The 25,811-nt window shown below is 33.5% G+C and overlaps 1 protein-coding gene across 3 annotated transcripts in view; it reads right to left on the reverse strand.

Annotated features, from left to right (window-relative positions):
- The window catches only part of Grik2 (glutamate ionotropic receptor kainate type subunit 2), a 677,012-nt gene that overhangs the window by 413,899 nt on the left and 237,302 nt on the right, over nucleotides 1–25,811 (reverse strand). For all 3 annotated transcript variants that reach the window (XM_027928184.2, XM_027928185.2, XM_027928187.2), the window contains exons 4-6: nucleotides 12,304–12,485; nucleotides 6,283–6,336; nucleotides 2,963–3,136 (exon numbers count right to left, since the gene is read on the reverse strand). In XM_027928184.2, coding sequence (XP_027783985.1) covers nucleotides 2,963–3,136; nucleotides 6,283–6,336; nucleotides 12,304–12,485 — 410 coding nt within the window. The remainder of the gene's footprint in view (nucleotides 1–2,962; nucleotides 3,137–6,282; nucleotides 6,337–12,303; nucleotides 12,486–25,811) is intronic.

Below are 25,811 nucleotides of genomic sequence, written 5' to 3' on the forward strand. Positions count from 1 at the left end.
CACATTGGTTATACATCCATGTGTATACATACAGCAATCCTAATGTCAGTTGTATTCTGCTGCCCTCCCTCTCCCGCCTCCCCTCCCCTCCCCTCCCATCCCTATTGTCTACCATTCTACTGTGACACTTATCTCTCTATTTTTTTCTTCCCTTCCCCCTCACACCATCGTATATGTATTTTGTGAACCCATGATATAAACCATAAGATATCTCCTAGACTGAAGACCAAATTCCTAGAAGTAGTTAACAATCTCTTTATAAATAAAGAAGTTAAATTCCCCCTCTTATATTATTTCTTTAAAAATTAAGATGGATATAAAATATTTTCAAATCCTAGAAGATTATTTTTTTGATTAAAAGAAAACCAAAGTCTGGGATTTTTATTTGTTTGTTTTGTTTTGTTTTTCCATCTGAAAGTTGGTGTCATTTTTTCTTCATAGTGTCTATATGAAGGTACTCAATTTACTCGATTTCCTTTTAAAGAGAAAAAACAACTTTCCATTCTTACAAACATTCTTTGAAGCTCTGATTGAAGCGATTAAATGAAAAAAATGACAATCATAAAGATTTTCCAGATACAAGAACAGAGAATTTTACGTTTGTAAAGTTTCAAGTTAGACTAATATTTCTAAAAGCAGGTGACAATGACCTATGAAATGTAAATACTGCCCAAAGGTGGAGCTATTTCATAAATTGTAGCAATCAGTTGATCTATAGAAAATGGATTTAATGAGATATAGCAGACATTCATAAATTTTTAAAATGGTAGACATTCATAAATTTTTAAAATGAAAATACAGACACAACATATGAGAATCTATGGGACACAATGAAAGCAGATTTAAGGGGGAAATTCATCGCCTGGAGGTCATTCCTCAAAAAAAGAAAAAACCAACAAATAAATGAGCTCACACTTCATCTCAAAGCCCTAGAAAAGGAAGAGCAAAACAACAGCAAATGTAGCAGAAGGCAAGAAATAATTAAAATCAGAGCGGAAATCAACGAAATTGAAACAAAAGAAACTATTGAAAAAATTGACAAAACTAAAAGTTGGTTCTTCGAAAAAATAAATAAGATCGACAGACCCTTAGCCATGGTAACGAAGAGAAGAAGAGAGAGAACTCAAATTACTAACATACGGGATGAAAAAGGCAATATCATAACAGATGCTACAGAAATACAGAGGACAATTAGAAATTATTTTGAAACCCTATATTCCAATAAAATAGAAGATAGTGAAGCTATCAATAAATTTCTTAAGTCATATGATTTTCCCAGACTGAGTCAGGAGGATACACACAATTTGAACAGACCAATATCAATGGATGAAATAGAAGAAGCAATCAAAAGACTACCAACCAAGAAAAGCCCAGGACCAGATGGGTATACAGCAGAGTTTTACAAAACCTTTAAAGAAGAATTAATACCAATACTTTTCAAGTTATTTCAGGAAATAGAAAAAGAGGGAGCTCTTCCAAATTCATTCTATGAGGCCAACATCACCCTGATTCCGAAACCAGATAAAGACACCTCAAAGAAAGAAAACTATAGACCAATATCTCTAATGAACCTAGATGCAAAAATCCTCAATAAAATTCTGGTGAATCGGATACAAAAACACATCAAAAAAATTGTGCACCATGATCAAGTAGGTCATCCCTGGGATGCAAGGATGGTTCAACATACGGAAATCAATAAATGTTATTCACCACATCAATAGACTCAAAGATAAGAACCATATGATCATCTCGATAGACACAGAAAAAGCATTCAACAAAGTACAGCATCCCTTTATGTTCAAAACATTAGAAAAACTAGGGATAACAGGAACTTACCTCAACATTGTAAAAGCTATCTATGCTAAGCCTCAGGCTAGCATCATTCTGAATGGAGAAAAATTGAAGGCATTACCTCTAAAATCTGGAACAAGACAGGGATGCCCTCTATCACCACTTCTATTCAATATAGTTCTCGAAACACTGGCCAGAGCAATTAGACAGACAAAAGAAATTAAAGGCATAAAAATAGGAAAAGAAGAACTTAGGTTATCAGTATTTGCAGATGACATGATTCTATACCTAAAAGACCCAAAAGGGTCTACAAAGAAACTACTAGAACTAATAAATGAATTCAGCAAAGTGGCAGGATATAAAATCAACACGCATAAATCAAAGACATTTCTGTATATCAGCGACAAAACTTCTGAAACGGAAATGAGGAAAAACACCCCATTCACAATATCCTCAAAAAAAAAAAAAAAATACTTGGGAAAACTATCTTATCATGGTTTTAATTTTGATCACCTGATTAAAGAACAGTATTTTTGGTATTGTAATTCAAGTAAAACAAATTATACACATGATTTTTTAACCTGTGTTTAAGCAGTATGTTTTTAATATAGCTATTAGAAATTGTTAAAGTATTATGTGACTTACATTAGTTTTCATTGGAAGTATTATATAAACAAGTAAATTTAAATAATATTGAGCTCTTCTTTATACTTTATACATGTATACATTTTCTATTTTTAAACCAGAACTTGAAAGTGACAAATGTGAATATTGGTTAATCCTGAGTCTCAAAGAATGAGTAAGCACAGGGCAGATTTGTATATAATGCAAGTTACTTATATAGCACCAGCTATCTAAAAACATCATGATGAAGAGAAATTATATTGATAGGTATGATAAAAAGAATATTCAACACTTTCATACTGATTCATTCTCTCATTTGTTCTCTATATGGCATTAATTAATTTAAGCAACAATCTCACATTGTAATATCTAAATGATAGTTGAAATGCTTAAAAGTGATTTAGAAAATTGTCAATAAAATTATTGGCAGTGAGTAGCTCTGATATCATCCCTTCACTATCAACAAAACTGAAATTTGAATCCAGAAAATTTAATAACTTATGCAATACTATTTAGAAACATGCAAACTTAAAATGGTTATTCATACCGTCATAAATCCATCCAGCAAACCTGAGTCAGGTTTTGGAGGTGCTTGCAACCGTTCCATTGACCACTTTTCAATGATGGAAGAGACTTGGGTGTTTTCTGTATTTAATATTCTGAACCCTGTCATATTAACACCACTGTATCGGTAGGGCTCTACATCAAGAGCAAATAGGTCCTGAAAGACAAATTTCTTTCTGTTATTAATAGAATGCATTCACAAGCATATATTGAAATAGTCATTTATTCTTGCTTCCCTTAGAATATTTAAGACCACTGTGTCTCAAGTGGCATTAAATATCACAAATGACCAACGTTTAAATAGATTGCGCTCATGTTTTGATGATACAAATACACATACTCTGTACATAAACATGTATGTATACTTCACTTTTATAATTTATTTTTAAGACTTGCAAGACGTTTTTTCTCCACATTAAGGACAGCTTGCCTTTATTTTTTATGCGATCATGTTTTACTTTAAACTAATTTTGTTTATGCCTTGCTTGCTTATGTAGTTACTATCATTTGTTGGTTCTGTTTTGTCTGGGATTTTGTTTTTTTGTTTTTAAGAAGCAGATCATGAAATGATATTTCTAAGTAATAATAAGTATAAGAAAGGAAAGTAAAGAATTTAAGAATTATTAGATTGTTGGTTGTAGAAATCTTGTGCTTCCTTTGTCTCATGTCCTTCTGAGGACCTCACCATAAGGAGCCCTGCTTCTGTTGCCCTCTTCAGTCCACATAGAGTGAATGCTCTTGTTTTGCCCTTTACTTTCCCAGGAGTTATAAGGCCACAGCTATCAAGGAACTTGGAAGTCATCATGAGAACACACAGCATGTGGGACTTCTGCCCTCTTTCTAGTTGGCATCAGATTTTCTGGACAATATTGGAACCAAGGCAAGACAAATGCCACTGGACCTCTGCACAGCTTGCCTGGGACTTGCACAGCTACACAGGCTGGATAACAAGAATACAATTCAGTGGAACTGGCATTGCCTGAATTGTGCTCTGTACTGAAAAAAAAAAAAAAAAGTAAGGAGTCTTCAGTTTTTTTCAATACTTAATGTTGATACTCTGAGGAAATAAGATGTATTCAAACTGTAAGTAAATAGTGCATGGTAATATGCTAAGGTGCAAAAGAAAAGAAATGATAAGTGCTGGAGGAGTCAGAAGCAAGACAGATAACTTTGAACTCTAAGGTGAGGGAAAACTTCACAGAACAAATAGGATCTGAGTTGTGATGGGGCATACCCCCAAATATGGGGCATTGGAATACTGAATGCTTTAAACTGAAGGAAACTGAGAAAACTGAAGAGCAGGAAGGTCAATCTATGACTTTCTAACACCTTTCTCCCTTGATGTGTGTCATGAAAGAATTTCTTGACCTACATTCCTGAAGAGTAGGTCACAAAACCTTCATTGCAGAGTGATCCTGACTAATACTTGAAAGTACAGAAGAACTTGAACAAACAGGCCTTGCTAAATTGCCCACCGTCTTATTACCAGGAGACTGTATCATCTCCCTTTTATTCGATCATATTTTTGCACAGCTGTCCACTCTTCATCAAACCAAAGCACTTAAATAGAAAGATTTCTCTGTTTCTTTGGGTTTTAATTTCTGAATGTTTTCACGTCACATACAATTTATATTAAATAAGTTTGTTGCCTTTGTCTTGTTAGTCTCAGCCATAAACTTCAAGATAGGTGATTATTTCTTTTTTCCCCCTATATCTGCCATTACGTAATAACCAGACTCCGACAAAAATGGCATGGACCATGTGAAAATAGACAAAAAAGGGGGGAAATGTAATATCTATTCAGGAAACATATCTAGATCCATTTGGTTGTCAAAGAGAATCCATAAAGAAGAATCAGAGCAAAAGAAAATTGGGAAGTTAGGTTAGAATAAAAGTATAAAGGGCTTTCAATTATAGGCCAATTTATATCTACGTTAAAGTAGTTGTTTCCTTCTCTTTCTCAAATTAAGAGATGTTTTTGATTTTCTCAAAATATTATAACTTTGGTAGAGTTGTGTTGCAACAGCATTAAAATGTAATTTACTGATAAGGGAAGAATTTCCCTTCCTTTTCACCTACCAACCACTAAGTATCTTACAAGCTATAAAAAGTAAGGTTAGCCTTGCTATTTATTGGTAAAACAGAAACTACTATATGAAGAATCTCCATTGGAGGGAAGAGTTATTATCATGAAAAGCTATGGAAATCAACTGAATTTTGGTAATTTGATCTGGTTACTTCAAGACTCCCAAAAGTAAAAAGAGCATTTGGAACACTTGAATCAACAGAGAAAGCAATGATTAAACTGGTCACTGTGGGAATAGAAAAGATGGATGCTAGAGACCCTTAAAAAATCAGTAGAAGTTTGTGGTGGATGCAGGAGTCAGACACAATGAAGTTTTAAAGGAAATCAAGAGGAATCAATTTGGAGGACAATACATTAAGATTCAAATTTTGAAATTATCTTAATGGCAGAACAGTTAGAACTATTCAATATTATATGATAATTAAGAATATTACTTATGAACATTGAGAACTCATTTGAACAAAGGTGTTAACTGGAACTCTAAACACATACCAATTCTAAAGAAAGTAATTGAAGAGGAAAAAGAAAATAGAATGAAGATGCCTTTTTTTTTTTTTTTTTTTTTTTGAGACCCAAATTTTAAAATGCTCTCATATTTTGGAAATGGGCAGGAAAGAATTACTTAAAGAGACAGAGAGCTCCTTCACAGAGGATTAATAAAGAAATAAAGCTAAGAGTAAGTGAGTTTGATTAAAGGGTAAAGTCAGATTTTCATGTATAACAAGCAAAAACATGTGAAGACAAAATATAAAGGTAACATTTCATTTTCTAATTGCAAATTAAACCATATTGACTTTTAAAAAATCAAACTAAACATGGGTAAAAATAAGATAGAAAATTTAATCTCCTCAAAGGGCAGCTTCAATAAACCTGATTTTCAAAAAATGAATAGAGTTGAGATAATGACATAAGAATTTGTGTTCTAAAACACTGATCTTTTTCCAGCAAACTAATTTTAAAATCCATTATGTTCTGAAAGCCCTCTGAAGCAATATAAAAATATGTAATATTTTGAATTGATACCTGAAATGATATTATTTTGAAAACATATCCTACCACCAAAATTATTAGTTCTTTTTTATAAATCCTTGTGGATTTTATAACTACAAATGTGCTAATCATTATATTACCTCTTCACAAAAGCACATTTTTCCTCCTAAAAAAATCATAATAATAAAATTTAGAACATTACTTTTGTGTTTTAATAAATTACTTACCAAAGTGGTAAAGATATAGTGGTAGTATTCTGTCATCATTCCCATAGCTAATGCCTAAAAAATAAAAAAAATAAATAAAAATATTAATATAGAAGATATACCTAGCATAAAATACATTATGGCAGTAATATAGATGAGCACAAAATAGTAGAATGTGATAAAGAATCAACCTACAATATTCATGTTACATCAAAATTTGGATTAAATTAAACCTTTCCCCAGTAGTTAAAAAACATTAGTGTTTACTAAAGGAATTTTGCTTGTTTATTTGTTTTAACAGTTGAAAAAATCAATTATTTATTGAATATTAATTCATAATGAGCATATGAGAATTTGAAAATAAATCAATTTGAATTTGAATTACATGTGCCACTAAATATGTAGTGCTTTAGGCCATTTGTTATTCAATTTGACTGGCAATTACTTACTTACAATGTAGCCTGTATACTTTTCAGTGATAAGTTGCATCCAAATATCTTGTTCAAAAAATATATTTTACAAAGAAACAGTGTACATTTTATACATTATAAAAGAACTAGTTGTTTTATATACAATTGTCGGGCTTATATATAATAAAACAATTTATCATTTGTTGACCTAATTCTCTTGATAGAAAAGCTAATAGTTGAATGTTTCCATTTGTGAAACTTATAGCTTTACATATTAAAGGAAGCATTAAATTTGACCCAAACCTGAAATTAGCACATCTTAGTTCCTTATATTTGTAGTGTCTTCACCACAGTGCTACTCAATTAGGAAGAAAGTGTCACAAAATATAATGTCAAAGGCCATTTTTTTCCTCTTAGTACTTTAGAGACATTTCTTTAGATTAATGAAGGAACTATATATCACTGTTATTATTAAAAAATTACAGATAATTATAGAAACATTGTTATTATTAATAATAGTTTACCTGTTGTTTTGTTTTACTTTTCCACTCTCTTTATTAATTTTAGACTATCAATCTTAGAAAAGATTCTTATGGGTCTAAATGTCCACCTCCAATGAGAAATGTCTATGTAATTTTCCTCTCTGAAAATAGAGGATACTTTGAAAATGTTTATCAATGGACAATATTTGGTGATGACAAATGAAAGTGTATTTGTCAACTGAATGAAGAGGTCTTAAAAGGAAATAAATATTCTCAGGTGCATATAATAGTCTTCCGCAAATTACTAACTACAAAAACTCTTTTAGTTAGTAGTGAGCAGCCCTAGCCAAAGCTTTTGCGTTCTATGTATAAAATGCTTATAGGTAGGTATTTACCAATTAACTAGAATAAAATTTGTAATTTTACAACATAAGCCATTCAGTTAAGAAAGGATAGATATTTGTGTGTGTGGGGGGGAACATATGAAGTACTTTTTTAAAAAGAGAGAAACATTGGTTAATAAAAACATTGGTTTTATTTATACAGAGAGTGTTCATTGATTGCTTCTGCTGGATAATTGCAGAGGGTTTCTCGTCTTTATAACCACTCTATGATACCTCAGTATTGTCTTTTATTCTTCTTTACCAATTCAACAGGTATAGAAATAAAGATAACTGAGAGAAACAGTGACTCAGACAAATGGATAAAAAACAACATGTGATGCCTAAAATGTGTTTGGTACTATTCTAAGAATATTGAATATTTAAACCTCATAAAACCCCCTATGAAATAGGTTCTATTATATCTATTTTACAGTTGATGAAATGAGAACTATATAACAACGATGAATAAACTGCTTAAGAACACAAGATAGTGAGTAAACATGGACTTCAGGCCTTGGGGACACACCTATACTACCTAAAAAAAAAAAAAAATGCTTCCAGATTTTTAAAAAAGTACAGCTGAATTTATATCTTTAACTGCAAGGAGTAGAGAGTGCAAAATTAAATCTGTTTTTAGTCAGGAATTATGATTAGTGCTGGCAAAAGTTAAGCTGTCTTATAAAAAAGGGATTGGGTGAGGTCCCAGTCTCTGGCTGGTCTGAGGGAAGGGATCTGTTGAATAAAATTCAACAGAGCCTAACAATATTTGGAAAACTACAGTTTGACTCAGTCCAAATCTTGGCCAGAATTTGAAGCCCAATTCCAAGGTTCAGCAGACAAGGTACCTGAGATCTGATTCATAATTGTCTTCCAATTTCATTTTAAGTGCTCCAAACCAATCTATTCTATTTTTATTTTCTTCTTTTACATTTAAAATCTATGTCATTTTATAGAATGACATATTTTATATTCTCAAACAGTTAGATTCATTTTTAGAATCTATGAATTCTAAAAATTTTCATTTTCCTTGATAATTTGAAAACCTTGGCATTTCAAACCTGTTTAGGAAATTGTGCTTTGGTGACAGGGGTAGAAAGGGATTGAAGAGATGGTGGGCAAGAGGGGTGGCCAGCTTCTGATATGGGTATTCTGCACTAGTCACAAGTTTCTTCATCTCCATGAGAAGAAATTTAAAATGGATACCTGGGGTGTATTTGTGGCTTTCATTAACTTTCTCTCAGCCTTTGATCTTGAAAATAAGAATCAGTTATGGGTTATGATATATGATCTATAAGAAGTTATAATAGAAATAGAAGAGGATAGTTATTTTTTATTAAGTACCTTTACTGCAATCTCACTCACAAAACAAAAAACAGGGATATAGTCTTGAAATATTTGTTTAAAATAATAATAATAACAAAAGAACTTGCTCTGGATCTTCTTTTAATTTTATAGCATTATGTCTCACTACTACTTTTGAATGAATTGTATGCATACCTCAAAACACACTAAAAAAAATAAAATCAGTGTGTTTTTATGTACTAATAATGAATTACCTCAACAGAAAATTAGTTGTTCTATATATCACTTTCCTACAAATATCAACAATTAGTTTTTCTAAAATAAAAATAACATTATAAATCTCCCAAATTAAGCTGATTTAGTATTAGAAATATTGTATGAAAAATTGCATATTTAGTTATCTAGGTATATAATTTACAATCAACATATTCTTTGGGTTATATCCAAACTTTATACTGCTCAAGATTTAAAATGAAGAGGGGGCAGGTCTCTATACATATCTCTTTATTTTAACTTTATTTTACTTCTTGCTATTGTAGTTATTTGCATCAGCTTTTCATTTTTCAAGTCTAAAGGTTTTTATTTCACACTTTTTGATCTAGACTTCGAATTTCCTGATTGCTATTTTTTTTTCTCTGTGATAGGATGTCTTTGTGAGGTTTTACTTCAGAGCACCTTGACTCTCCCCTAGGGGATTCTCTGACAAATCTGGACAAAGGTGGAATCATCTGCTGTTGAGGCATGCCCCAATTAGTGCACTCAACATGCCTCAGAGGAAAATCTAATAAACCACAAGCTCCACTCACTTTTAAATTTTTCAGACAAGAAAACTCCAAACTGTTGCTTGATATTTAGTAATGCTCATTTAGTTTAAATAGATAATTTAAATAAACAAAAAAGCCAACAAGTTTAACTTGATTAAGGCCATCTCTTTTTCTGGCTACATCTAACATTTACTCTTAAATGAGACCAGACTAGCTGACAGCTCATCTATTTCTGCTATTCAACTCCTATACTATCTCTTATGGTTTAGATGTGGTATCTCCCAAAAGTTCATGTGTCAGACAATGTAAGAATGATTGGGTGGTGTCCTTAATCTAATCAGTAAATGAATCCCTGATAGGTACCTGAGTAGTAACTGGAGGCAGGGGGTGGGATGGCTGGAGGAAGTGTGGCTATGGGGTATATATTTTGTATCTGAAGAGTGGAGTCTCTCTTTCTGCTTCCTGATCACCAGGTAAGTGGCTTCCCTCCAACATATTCTTCCACCATGATGTCTTGACTCACCTCAGGCCCCAAGGAATGGAGCCTGCTGTCAGTGGAATGAGACCTCTGAAATTATGAGACCCCAAATAAACCTTTGCTCCTTTACACTTGTCTGGTCGGGTCCTTTAGTCACAGCAGCAAAAAAGCTGACTAAAATATTATATCTTCCAGGTTCCAACCTTAGCTGATGCTAAGGAATCTCAGAAAAAAAAATGCATAAATCATAAAATAGATTCCTATTGAATGTACTGCCATGTTTACTAAAAGGAAGGTATTTGTTTTCTTCTTGAATTGGTTTCTAAAATAACTGACATTCAAATGTGAGACAAATACTTTCTGTGATGAGGTAAGTTTAAAAAAAAAAATGCCACCATGCATGTGGCCTGCCTGTGTTACTGGTCTTTGAAGCATAAATGTTGTATGATAATGTCACTCCAGTTGCACTTAACTTTCATAGAATTTTTTTTTGTGTGTGGGGGGGGATGGATACCAGAGATTGAACTCAGGGGCACTGAGCCACATCCCCAGCCTTATTTTGTATTTTATTTTAGAGACAGACTCTGACTGAATTGTCTTGGTTCCTACTGAGGCTGGCTTTGAACTTGCCATACTCCTGCCTCAGCCTCCTAAACAGCTGGAATTATAGGTGTGCACTACCGTGCCCAGCAACTTTCATAGTCTTATTTTACCTTTGTTCTGTTTTTCATTGACGAGTTATACTTTCTTTCTGTTGAGTATATTTAAATATTATTTTAGTTCTGCCTTCATTTTGCACACAAAACAGGTTTATATAATAAAATTAATGTAAAATAATGGGTATACCCAACAGAAGGCAGGAGGCCAATTCTGTCATTAAAGGTTAAAGCTATGTTTATCCTCCAGATAGCAAAATAAGTTACTTCTTCAAAGAAAATATAACTGATCTTTTACATATTTGTAAGAAGTCTAGATAAAGAGGACGAAGTTCTGTTACTGGAATAGTAGAGTGCTCTGGGAGCCAAGAAAGGTCTGCTTTCCAAATTTGTATACTCTAAATGTGAACAAGAATTGTTTGGAAATTATGTGAAAAATAAATTCTGACTCTAGATTTTAGTGGTGAGTTTATTGCATCATTTTATTTATTACTAAACCAAAACCAAAATCACTCATATGCTTTGTTACCCAAACATAAACTAGAGCAAATTTTCAAATCAAATTAAATATTTTACTACAGTGAAAGCAACATTCATATTGGAATACAAACATCTGCTTAATAAACTAACCATGTTATAATAGGCATTTGTTGTCAGTAGTTATATTTAATGGGATATGATTTGTCATTTGAATCTGTATAACTCTCCAGCAGACATTTTATCCTTTGCATGAGAGGTCTGAAAACAGCTGACTAATTCCAAGCCATGTGATGTCACCACAGGGTGCATGAAAGAAAAATCTAAGGAGTTAGGTTCAAACCCCACTCTACCACCTAGTAAGTGCATTGCCTTCTACTAACTATTTTAATCCACAACTTTAGTTCCCTCACATGCAAGAGATAGATGAACAATAATTTCAATTTTTCATGTTTGCTGTGCAGTCTAAATGGTGCTTACTGCTCCAAACTGTTTCGTTTGACCAATTTAGAAGTGTTCTTTTAGGTAAGCATGGCTTTATTCTGGAATAAATATAGATGAGACATTAACCACTCTGCTATTTCCTTGCATTATTCAAATTTCTCATTCTGAGATGAGATTCAGATTTTGTGTATAAAGTGGATATAGTCCTTATTTCTTTTGGTTGTGGTGATGATGAAATAATATCAAATATATAAGGCATCTCTCTATTTTATCTTTTTTTTTTCCTATTCTGGTAACAATGGATGAGTTATTCAATCATTGACATTAATAGTTTATTCCTTCATTTCAGTATAAAACAGAAATATCTATCTCATTATTCAATAATCTGATTAACAGTATTGTAGGCATTTGAATATATCCTCAAAACTTTATAAACTGTTTTGATAAGCACATATGTTTACATTACTTGTCTTTAAGACAATTAATTAAAAGCAATTTCCTGACTTTGTATTATAAAATTTCATGGAGGTGATTTCTCTGGTTTTTTAATTGACTGTAACAATGACATTGTATTTTTTTTTAAATCTCATACTTCAAATGCAAGTATATGGAGACTAAGGATTTAATGTAAGAAATGCAAAATTACCTGTTTTAAAATGCCTGCTGCCATTTCATGGCTACAGTCAAAGATTACATGGAATTCTTTGCCTCTCTTCATTTCTTTCAATAAGGGTTTTGCATCCTTTGTATCAGCAGGCAGTTGACGGATTTTAAGTCGAAGATTATATCTTGACGGAGCTTTGATGAGTTCTTGCAAACGAATGAGACCTTTAATTAAAAAAGAAAAAAGGAATATTGGAGGCAAATCAGAGTGGGCCATAGAATCACCAAACACTAACTATGATGCATGATTTTCTTAATTATGTCCAGGTGCATTTCATGGTACAACCATTGAAATTCCTATTTTAATAAACTTCAGGTCCTCAGTTAATTTTGCTACAAATTCTGTAAAGTACTTTTCAAATCATAAAAGAAGTAAATAACTATAATTTAATGTAAATAATTTAAATTTATAGAAGGATTTAGAGTAAAATTTTCCTCAATACCCTAATTCCACCCCCCATTGAGTTGTCACTATTAATAGCTTCAAATCTTCTATAAGAATTCCTATGCACTTACACACACATAAATAGAGTATTATTTTGTATTTTATATTAATAACTGTTTTTTACAACATCCTAGAGATCCTTGTAAGTCAGTGACTATAATTCTAGTTTGACTTAATGAACACTGTTTCAGTTTGCACACATCTTATATAGCTATTCCCTTTATTAAACACTTTGGTTATTTCTTTTTTGTCTTACTTGCAAGTAATGCTGTGATAAATGCACATGTATACACAATCTGGTGAATATGTAGAAGTGAAGTAAATTTTCTTAATAAAACTGGCTCTAAATAACCTGAATCATAATAAATTATTTTAAAAAATATAACTGACATTCTTTTGTTTGTTTTCTAGATATAATATTTTAAGATATGTAAATACAAACACGTAAATATAACTTTAGACATTGGTAAAGTAGGCTTTCTCATAGAGAAGTTAACTCCTGATTAAATTTCAAATATATCAAATTAATGGATACATTAATAGATCATGGAACTGTGATGTATTTTAAAACAACAGAGACAGATTACTGAATTTATTCCTTCATGTAATTTTCAAGTAATGAAACACATTTAAGAACTGATATGTAAGACCCACTCTACAAAATAGTTCAAAATAAAAAAATGAATTATTTAATTCTATTGTAACTTGGACAAAGTTAAGCAATTTCCTTTTCTCCTTCTATTCTTAATTTTTGTTTATCTTTCTTTTTAGAATATTACATCTGTATATTTCTACTTGTCTAGTACTACCTTCCCTAAAGACAGTACCATTATCATTATTAGTATGACAGTATAAAACAAGTTATTTTTAAATAGCTAATCTGGATTCCCCCCATTTATGTATATGGATATGTATGTAAACATGTCACTTAACTCTATTTGGAAACATGAATAAAGACATACCTTATTAGGACTAAGAATCTACTTTGTATTAAATGACCACATGAGATCTTGAGAATAAAAATTAATTCTCGGTGTTTTTAACTAATAACAGATATTTTAAATATTTGTTTTATTGCTAATATAATTATCAATAAATATAGCACATATTACAAATAATTTTGAATATCCACAATAATTAAGACTATTTAGTGGCACTAAAGCCAAAATTCCTGAAAAAATGCTAATTTGGATTAGACTTAATTTTTCCTGCTATTATAGAAATTAATTCTATAATTCTATAATTCTAAAAAATATTCATGTAAATGTAGACTGAACAAATATCAACCTTAGCAAAGTAAAGAAAACTACCCCTTTTCTACTGATCTCACAAGATTGTGTAAGTGTCAAATGTAATTTTGGTGGAATAAGTGTACCATAGCCAGAATATTGGGTTTGAATTTCAGTTCAAAATCTATGTATAGCTAATTAAAAAACTATAATCTATGGAGCTTTGTACAGGGATTTGATTTCTTTTTTACAATAGGATAAAACATTAATATATAAAACATTAATATATAAAACACTGAAAAAGGAATCTTCTTATCTTAGATAGTAAATGATAGTTCATCATTGTAGTTACATTTGTCAACATGGGAAAAAAAATTTTTTTAAGTGCTGGGTATTGAACCCAGGACAACACATGCTAGGCTAGTATACTCTACAGCTTGAGCCAAAGAACAACATATTTTTTAAAAAATTACTGGCTACCAAATGGTTTTTGGAAGATATTTTGATACTGATTTAGATAAAAAGTATAGAATAAAAACTTAAGAGAACATTTTAAGAGATTAATTTGTTACCAAAGGAAAAGGAGATATACTTACAGATTAGCCCAGCAGTTTTGGATTAAAAAAGCTTAACTAACTCAAAAATAGAAATTTTCTTAAGGATGACATCCAGAAATAGTATTTGTAGAGTTCATCCTAAGTATAAATACTGCCAAGTATTTTCAAGTTTCTTAAGAGCTCATGTGGATAATTCATTGAGCCATCAGGTACAATGTTTACTTAGTCTCTTCACACATATACTCTTCTGCTGGCATTAATGGAACAGATTTCAGTTTGCCAGCTTCCCCAGGGAATGATATTGAAGAGCAAAAATATTTTTTTAAAAATCACTGCTGTTAGTTGGAGCTGCCATGTCCTACTTGAGAATTTGGGTGAAATATTGTCTTCATTCATTCATTCAATGTGTATTTTGTGTATTTTTACTAAGTTGAAGACACTATTTCATCAATAAATATAATAATTAAAATAATAGTATTTATTTGATCTTTATACTTTGACTATGGCATATCTTATACAAAAGTGGTTTCTGTAATGCTTTTCACATCCAATTTTCAAATAAGAATGTTTCAGCATTTCAAGTAAAGAGAAGAAATTTAGAGACCAGTTTGAATACTAAAATAGTGATGTTTAAATTCCTGTTTACACCCCTTCAGTAGGTACTTAGTCTCCTCTAAGCCTTCATTTCTGTTTTGCATGTTATTTTTTTCTCACTTTTCCATACTTCTGTTCTTTATTCTTTGCTTTCTCCATTCCCTAACATTTAGATGGTAATCCCTCTCTGAATTCTATTATTTAGAATACATTGGATGAATGGGAAAAGGATACCAAAATGGAAAATGCATTAAAAACAAACAAAGAATAAAAGTTTCCCACCTGTTTTATGTGGGACAGTGATGTCATCCAAATAGCATAATTAATGTGTATGAAGTTTTTATTCAAAGAAAAATGAGTTTATGCAGCAGCAATGTCTTTTGATCACAATGTTAGCTGTATGGGTCTCTATCCATCATTCCACCTCCCCCAATGTTTTCCCTTTGCAACTGATCATGTTCTGAGGAGATTATCCTAATTAAAACCTCTCATATACAAACAAATATGCATGCTTTGTAAAATGAAATATTTTTGTTTTCTTCTAAAAAAATAAGTATCCCCAAAATGGAGATGGTTGGCATATATTACTGCCATATATTCATCTGGTCAAAATGGAAAAATAAAAGGGAAAAATCTATTTATTGAAAATGTGGTTACTACAAATAATTTGCAAACCATTTTCACAAATACTGTTTAACAAATTCAGCACTCGATTAGGTTACTTAATGACACAGTAGAATTATAACTCTTTAAAACAGCCTTTTAATTAAAATGCCCCCCTTTCCCTAATGTAATTAGTTTATGTAATGATAATAAAAAAGAAACAATCTGCACAGATGGGTTCCTAAAATCTCTCCTAACAAAGAAGTGCACCACATTGCAATTATCTCCTTATTTTGGTAGATGAGTTACATTCTATTTCTCTAATTCCTTCACTGAGAGTACATTACCATTATTATTTTACCTTTTCCTACATTCTCTTACTTCAGTGGTAGCAGAAATCAAGATTTATATTTATGCTACAAGGATAGAGGTCTGAGCTGCTCTTTTCAGAAGTTGCCATCAATTTAGCTTTTAAGGAGAATCCAGAAGGAGCCATTTATGCACACTCCAGCTGGCACTCTCTTCTAAAGAAATCAATCACAACACCTCTTCAGCAGGCCCAACCTCCCCTAGCCCCAGGAAGGGAGTCCCATGTTTCCTCCCATACCCAGGTATCCATTTCAACAGCTACACAAACTAGAGCGTTACCACCTGGCTTAATCGCCAGACCTATTTATCATTTTAGTTAATGTGGTCTGTGTAATTCTTGCATTGTGTAATAAGCAATAACAACAGGAAAAAAATGACTCCTCTGCATTCAGTGTTTCATCATCAGCCTTTCTGTTTTGGCTAAGGAAAGATAATAATTCATTGGCAGGCCAAATTATGGTATTTCAAAGAATTCTTTTTCTTAAAAGGTCTTATTTGGGCTACAGAGATCTTTCAAAGTAAACTAAATAGTGTATGTGCTCCAGTCATGGACTTTGTAATATAATAATGCTGTGAAAATAGATTTACATATGTAAGTTTAAAATAGTTTATATTATAATAAGAGCATTAAAATGATTTTGATAGGAGTTGTATGTTGGCATTGAAAAAAAAATTTGGATTCCAAATTTTTATCAGCCATCCTTTATGGGAGTGAGATATGTAACTTCAGTAGAGAACCTAGAATATAGGACCTTAAATTCATGCCACGTTCTGCAACTCCAAATGTCTGTCTCTGACAAGAATATTTCCCTGAACTCTAGATTTCTAAGCTTACTTTTCTATTTGACATCTGTATAGTACAGAATTAATCTTATCTAAAGAGGGGTGTGGCTTTTGCTATTGTGTCCTGGTAGTTCATCTCTAAGTCTTTGGAATGCCTTGTCTGGTATGATTGTCTTTCTTAACTAGGTACCCTGGTTTATGTAGTTTGTGGTAAGAGCTTTGGGCCAAGTAGTATGAGCTCAACCTCTGAAGGTGCTAGAGACTGTAAGCCCAATGGGTCATGCCTACATGACCAAGCTGCAAAAATAACTTTGGATACCATGGTTCAGGTAGGTTTTCCTGGTTGGCAATACTCTGTGCATATTGTCCCACATTATTGCTTGGAGAAGTTAGCACTGTTCAGCCAATAAGATACTCTTTTTCTACTTTCACTTACTTCAGCCATAGCTAAATGAGAGAACAATTTATAGCTCTGAGTGTGGATTTCTCCTGGACTCTGCCCTTGTACCTATGCCTTAAGCAGATTGTACTCTGTATCCTTTTGCTGTTACAGATTGTAACAGTGAGTATAACAGTTTTCAAAGAACTCTGAACCTTTCTAGGGTTATCAAAATTGAGGTAATCTTTATGAACCCTGAAAATGAAATTTGTGTCAGAAACGAGGGTAATCTCAGAGGCTGCTAAACTTTATTATTGGTGTCAGATGAGAGGGCAGTCCTTTGGTACTCCAGAATCTCTACTTTACAAACATAGTATACCCAAACTGGCTCTTCACCTCTGTGCCCCAAGCTGCTCCTCCCTGGGTTGTCCCCAACAAGAATAATGGCAAATTTTATCTTTCGTGTTACTTGGGTCAAAATTGTTTCTATCATCTTTGATTACTCTATTTCTAGCACATACTATGTCTGCTTTCTCATAAATCCTACCAGATAGACCTTCAAATTATTCTTAGAAAATGACCAGTTCTTATCACTTCTCACATATGGAACCAAGCTACTATATTATTGTAAAAGCCTCTAGTAAGGTCTTTGTATATTTGCAAATCCAGGAGTAAATCATGGCCTGTGGAGTTTAAGTTTGTAGTGAAGATAGTGCTCTAGATATTTTGGGGAGAGGAAGGTACAAACAAAGAAGTTAGGAGCATTCAGAAGGGGATTTCACGCGGGACTGCATACCATGACAGTGGCTAAATAGAACCATACTGAGTAGATATTATAATAAGGAGTCTTTAGACTTGACTCAACACACAACACAGAGTTAGTTCCAAAGTAAAGGTACTTTATGATAGTGGCTTGCAATACTCTAGACCTAGTGGGGCAAATGAATCACTGTGGCTTCAGACATCCACTCCATCCAAAGAAAAATGTACAGAGATGAGTACAGAGAATAGGATGCTGTCTTACTGGGTTGAGTCTTGTGCTATAACCAGAAGTTATGGGTTCAGGATGGGAGGAGAAGCAGGCTTAATAGGAATGAAGTAGATAGAATGTGCTCAATTCCTAACATGTGCTGAGTCTAGCTAGGTCCAATACACAAGATGAGCTCTACACTACCTCTGAGGGACACCTACTTAAGGTCAGGACTGAACTATGGAACATGCCTGAGATTCCAGCAGAGATGTGTTAAGGAAAGAAGGGGCTGCAAGTCTGTTACTTCTCAAGTCAATGAAAAATGTGTGATCCATGTTTCTTTTTTCACTGATATGAGAAAAGCCATTATGCATTATTAAAAAGTAAATAGTGTTTTTGATCAAGCCAAGGTCAAACTCCTTTGGCTTCTAAAGCTTCAGGGTCTAAGTTTTAGTGTGTGCTAAGGCCAATTTTCTGTTCAGAATGCTTCAATTTGTGAGAAGCCAACAAAATTAATGTTGCATTTTCAATTCATTTACCTTGCCTCTTGCCATTACAATTTGCTTGTGTCTTAATCACAGGAAAAATAAGCACATTAGTGACTGATTCAAGTGCTGTTCTCACTGGGGGCACCACTGACAGGGAAAGTGGCTTTGTCTTAAGATGACCAGTGCTAGATCCATACTATCACTTGTTTTTTCTTTGTCCTAGTCATATAGCTGCTGCACATAGGCTTTTGCCTGTTGCAATGAGATAGAGCATGTAAATAGCTGGATAGGTTAATGAACAGGCAGTTGTATTCATTGAGACTCTCTTGGTAATATGTGCAGACCCAACTCACACTACATTAAGCAAAAAAAGCAGCTGTCTCCTGTAACCAAAAATAAAGGCCTGCCAGGTTGAAGCCCAGACTTGTTTAAATTAGTTACTGAGTTTTCTTTTCCTCTGTGTTACCTTCATTACCTCGTAACTTTACCTATTTAATGACACATATGAACAACAGAATCTCATGCTCATGAAAAGAAATTTTTTCTACAAAAGTTCTGTCAAAGTTCCGAAAAGGACCACATATAGTGCCCCCCCCCCACCCCCGAGATTATTTGGTGGAACTAGGAGTTAGATGCCTATCGCTGTGGCATCAGTGGGTAGAGGGAAAAAAGTGACCAAAGAATCCTTCAAGGGACTCTGAAGAGACAAACATAAATGTTGTGCATAAATGCACACAACTCAAACATGCACCACAGAAATGTTCTGAAACTCTCTGAACAGCATGACTGTACTCTGGTTTGTGATCAGACTTTGGAAACATTTTGATTCAACAATTATTTAAACTTGTTATTTTTTTTATCAAACAGGGACCCTTTTTAGGGCAAAGGGAACATGTAGAAGTGTGTAATCCAGGAACAGTCCTCCTCTTCCGTCTCAGCACTTGTCATACTTCCTCAAGCACACTTTATCACTTGCTATCCTGGCCATGTGACTGACCCACTCCAGTGGGACCAGCACACCTCATTGTTCAATTCCGATGGCTACCTGTCCTTCTGTCATCCCCACTGCCCTCTCAGCTTGTGAGAACCCGACTGTAGCTCTCCAGACAGTGGCTGATTAGGTAGCCTGCTGTCCCTTAATCCCCACTTGTGTCCAGGTCAGTGCAGTTATGGAGCAGCAAATGATCCCTCACAGCTCTTATTTTGGCTCTGTCCCAGGATGCTGCTGTTATTGGTTTTATCCTGCCACTTAATACATCAAATATGATTTAAAGTTGACACTGACAAAACAGCTTAAGAAGCTTTAGGTAGTTGTGCCCTGGCTAACAATAATTATCAGAACTTCTATGTGCTGTTGAGAAAGCAAGAAGAATATGACTTTTTAGGAACTCAGATTTTATTTTAACATTTTTTGCTCCAGAAAAAAATACCATTATTTTATATAAGAGTATTATGTATGTGATTTATATACATATTATATTACAAATAATACATATTACATATAACATCACATATATACTTTATAATACATATTATATACCTTATTTTATGAATGGTTGGAAGATGTGACTTTGTCAGAACACATGCCACCATTACTGTGTATTTTATTTGCAGACATAAAGTGCAAAAATATAAAAGAGTAGATATTTGCCACCATGAGATTATAGGGCATTAGGGAAAGAGATATGCAAATCATTTTTCTATAATGAATCACGTGCAATAATATGGCTATCTCTAAAGTACAGTAGAAGTGGCTGGGATAGAATTTCTAAGGATGGACATACATTTAGTAGGAAGGTCAGAATGGGTGGTATTAGAGAAAGAGGAAACAGTATTACAAAGCACCATGACAGGACAGTATAGGAAGCTCAAAAATTCATGTGAGTTATTTGGTTGATACAGCTGGAGATTCAAGGTAAGCTGTGAGATGGTAGGAGACGAGGCTGGCTCAGTTGAAAGTGAAAAATCACATAAGAAAGGCACCCTGATAGATTGAATGTGCTAAGGGAAGGAACTACATAGCCACAAGTATTTTATGAACAATCCTGCTTATTCATAAAAGGAAAATTTATTAGAACTATTCATATGGTTTCAAAAAACTCAACTCTAGGAATTCAGTTCTTGGGAAGAGGCAATCTTTTAATTTCTGAGTTTACATATTATAAGTCCAATAGCAGGGAGAAAACAACTAGTCTCTGCTTCTTCCATTTCTAGAATCCTAGAAGAGAATCTAATTGGTGCAGCTGTCTCTTCATCTAATGAACTGCAGCCTGGGCCATAGGCTTACCTTAAGAGATGAACATTACTGTCTGGGCCCCATCTCTGAGAAATGGAAGCTAGGATGTTCTATAAGTGAGCTACACTTCCCTGCCTATGTGGAATCACTGAAGAAATTAAGGAGAATGATATGAACAAATATTCCTGTCAAAAGATTACTTGAATGGTATTTATAAGAAAAGGTATCTGAGTGGTAAACTAGGGGATAATAAAATAATTCAAGATATTAAATAATAAAATAATTCAAGATATTAAATCAAAAGAGATGATCTTGTGTTTTATCCTTTGTTAGCATAAGTGAGAGAACAGGGAGAGTTCTTTCCATGTTCCCCCTCATGCTAGATTTTTTACTAATGTCCTACCACGTATCTATTTGTTTATCATCATTTCTTTGGAAACAGAATTTCTTACACAAAATAATTTACCTGCCTCCTTAACTGGCAGTATTTGTTTAAAAGTTATTAATCTTGACTTTTTGGGTTCCTCTGAAACATGCCACATTGCTAACAAATGGACTCACATTGATGAAAATCATGAGACTTATCTATAATACTATAAATCCAATCTATGCATTTATAATAAGAAATACCGTAGTTACAGGCATGGTGATTCTTGAGTTACATGGCCAGTGAATTCTCAAGCTATACAAGAAATTGTATCATAATCAGAAGGTTGCTTGATACTTTGTATGGAATCACAACAAATGAAATTGGTTCAATTACTATAACATTAATAAGATTTATTGAGGGTTTATATTATATCTACAAAAATTCCATAAAGAAGTAATATTGTCATCCCCAATTTTCAGAGATGAGATGAAGACACTGAATCTCAGACATTATTTTCTCAGACATTATTTCCATGGCTGTTAAGTAGAAAACCAGATTTAAACCCTGAACGTTTTTCTACAAATTTCCTAGGCAATTTTATATCCACCGTGCAACCAGGCCGATCCTTTTGGGAGTAAAAGCTAAGAATCTATTTCCCATTAACAATATTTGGACAAGTCTTGTCTCTGTTTTTAAGAAAATTAAATGTCTGACCTATTCTGTTTCTGATGGACTTATTCTATGAATTATGCTTGTGCCTTCAGGCAGGATATAATCAAATATTGCTTACCTGTAAGGCATTCCATGTCTTTTAAGGTAGCTTTGCAACTTGTCATTATCATTCATTATGTGTTGACTTCACAGTTTGAATTCTCAGAGGGCAATTTAATTTTTTAGTTGTTTCCAAAATACTTTTTAGTCCCCAACAATGACAATGGCAATTAAATTGTGCTGCAGGTTGACTTTTATCCACCTATGGGTTTGGGCAGAATAACTATTACATTTGCTGCTTGTTATACAAATGTGAAACCTAGTCTATATTTTAAGCATAAACCTTACTTATTTTAAAGTATCTATTTCAAAATATTCTTAGATTTTAAAATTTTATATTTTCTCTCATTTTTTATTGTCTTGAATATTTTTCTTTTACTTTTCTGATTGTCATTTACAATTTATATAACTTTTCAAATGTGCATCATTTTCTAATAAATAAACTAACTTAGTTTTTCAGTTTTAATAAATGAGAGGGGTCTGAATCTCCTAAACTCTTTTCAAACAATAAATGACTGCATAGCCTCTATCATAACTAATATTCATCAATTCCTTGTTATTCGATGTGGAACTCTTTGATATGCCAGCTAGTTAGCATTAAATGAGTACCTAAAATCAGAGGTATTCAGAAAATTGTTAACATTTTATTAGCCAATGGAAATCAATAAATAAGAGTGAAAATCATTGAGTTGTCATTCAAAGTTCATTAGCTATAGTTATCATAGTATTCAAAGGTCAAAGTTAATAAGACCAGGACACTTAACACCCATATATACTTATGTCATCTGCATTACAACTTCTTGTAAAATCTAAAAGTACAAAGTTGTCAACACAGGACAAATTTGCAATAGAGCATTCAAGGTAAATTGTGAGAACTCGGAAATATTTTATAGCAGAAGTGAACAGGAGAGTGGGGTAGGCATGCATACTTGTTTAAGAGGTTGAGACAATGGCAAAACCAACACCAGACATCTTGCACAGGGTCCTGGTAGATTCATAACCAGACCTCAGCCATGAGATATATTGACACATTGGGTAGGGTAACAAAAGGAATTAGAGTTATGGGTTAGAGATCCTAGGCCAGCTATATAACTTCTGGAAAGGCTCTAATAGAAGTACAGAAGCAGGAGTTAGAGGGTAGCAGGAAGAATTAAGCTAAACGTTAGGATACTACTCAAATTAGTTGTTAAATCAGAATTAATTGGTCTCAGTTCCAAGAGAAGACTGCACATGGCTGAAGGGGATGAGAGCTATCCCTGGCCTATTTTCATAAGGATGCTGATTCTATTATATAATGGGTACCACCCTCATGACCTAAGTAAATTTCAATGGACCCACATCTAAACAACATCACAATGAGACAAGATTTTCCATAAATAAGTTTCTGGGATACAAATATTCATCCCACAGAAACTCACATTCTCATTAAACCTCATTCTAATCAGACTGTGTCTCCAACACTCTGCTCACACTGCTCTTGTTGAAATTATCAGTGACCTTACAGGTTGCTAAATACTATGGTCAGGTTTCAGCCTTCATTTTTACTCGAACAATCAGAATATTATTTCCTGCTTCTTTGATATAATTTCTTCACCTGAATTCCAGGGTAACTCATGTTCTTGGTTTTCTTCTTTCCTTACAGACCCTTTCTTTATATCTTCCAGACATTTTTCTTAAACTCATTTCTGTGCTAGATGTCACCCAGTTTCATGACTTTAATACCAAATGAATATTCCAGCCCAGACACTACTGAATCTCTAGACTCCTATATCCAACTGCTTTCCCCAACATATCTTCACTAGGATGTCATCAGGATCCCCAATGAATATATCCTAAGCTGTACTCTCTGCTCCTATCACAGTCTTCCCAATAAGCTGCTGGGAACTCCATTTGTTTAGCGCCTGCTTTGGAGTACATCTTTTTTCCTGGATGCTCCTATTTGATTATCCACATGGATTATTCTTTTATCTACATTGACCACCCAATTTAAAATTATAGACCTTTCCTCTTATACTTCAGATTCTCATGTATTGTTCTATTTTTTTCTGTTGCACTTAACAACTTTTAACAAACTACATAACTTACTGACTTTTATTCTTTGTCTCCCTCCACTAGAATATAAACCCCATGGAGGTAGAAATTTTTATTTGATTACCTCTTGGGTATATCATAAGTGATTTGATTGTGTCTAGCAAGTGGTATATGTTCAAATACATCTGTTGAATGAATGAATGAATGAATGAATGAATAACATAATCTTTAATCTCGAGAAGCTTGCAATCCATTTGAGAAAATAAATAATATTTCAGAAGAAAAAAAGAGAATCTATCTGTGAGTACCAGGCAGATTATGACAAGTGATAAGTGAGTACAATAGACCTGAAGTGCTAAGGCATTGTTTTTCCTAAGGATTCAGACGACTGGCTAAATTTGAATAATTCATTCTGAGGGAAAATTGATCATAATCTAGGAAAGTGAAGATGGGAGTAAAACATTTTAGATGAGAGCAATTTAGGACCTCAACATCATTTCATTTCTGGATTTAAAAGGAAGCTATTTGTTGCAAAAAGAAATATATATATATATATATATATATAGAGAGAGAGAGAGAGAGAGAGAGAGAAAATATTCCAACTGGAGTTCTCTTTATTCTTTATCTGCAAAAGGGCAGAACAATACTCCATTAATAGATCTGTTGGTTAATGCATATGCAATGTTACTAGGGACGGGGGAGGGGAGCACAGAAGGATAGATGAAACAAGTCTGTAAGCCCCATTAAATATCAGATTTTTTCAAGTCAGTTAACTGCAAAATAAAGGGGAAAGGGAATTAAAATAGTTACTTAGAAACAAAAGAGAAAATAAAAATGGGCCGAGGGAAAAGCTTTTAGCAAATTGAAAAAAAAAAAAAATCATGCTGGCACTGATGATGGGCCACTTAGGAGTGATTATTTCTAATGGAACAAAGAGGGGCAGCAGGCGCTGTGAGGGGCAGGCTGGAGCCTCCTCAAAGAGACCTGGGGCTTGAAGACTGTGACTGTATCTTGGGGTGTGGGCTGATTTTCATCTAATATCCCCCCAACCCCCTGCCATCAACTCTTCCTAAGCACAGCTGATTGAGATGAAAGGACTTTTGGTTTACCTTCTTCTGTCCTCTGAGTATTTTTTGACAGGGGCAATTTGGGGCTAAACTGAAAAGGAAGAGGATAAATTTTATGTTTGCACCAATATTCCCCTGCTTTGTCTTTTCCCTCATTGGTGATCTCTTGCTGCTCCAGGAACCAGGCAGACTGTATGTTTTCCCTCTCCCTCTAAACAAACAGCAGAAGATATGTATCTGGGCATTTAGACTGACAAATATACTAATTGCTTTCTAATATGTTTCCCTCTTGGGGTTATTAGTATTGTCAATCTTTGCTCTTCAGTTGTGGTCTGAAAAATGTTGTCTACTCTGGAAGGTGAATTCAAGTACCTGAATTCATTCTACAAATGGGTGCAACCTACTTTTAGGTTGCTTTCATCAAGAGAAACATTAATATGTCAGGCTCTTCCAGGAAGCCCTGTTTCAAAGAGCTGGTACAGAAGCACTGAATCAGCTTTTTCTGCAGGAGGCATTCTTGAAAGATTTCAGGATAGTTTTAAAGGGGCTCTTTTGGCCTTTACTGCTCTGGCCTGCAGCCCAAATACATGGCCTCTGCT

The sequence above is a fragment of the Marmota flaviventris genome, chromosome 6 (genome assembly GCF_047511675.1).
Source record: "Marmota flaviventris isolate mMarFla1 chromosome 6, mMarFla1.hap1, whole genome shotgun sequence".
In the NCBI taxonomy this organism is placed as follows: domain Eukaryota; kingdom Metazoa; phylum Chordata; class Mammalia; order Rodentia; family Sciuridae; genus Marmota; species Marmota flaviventris.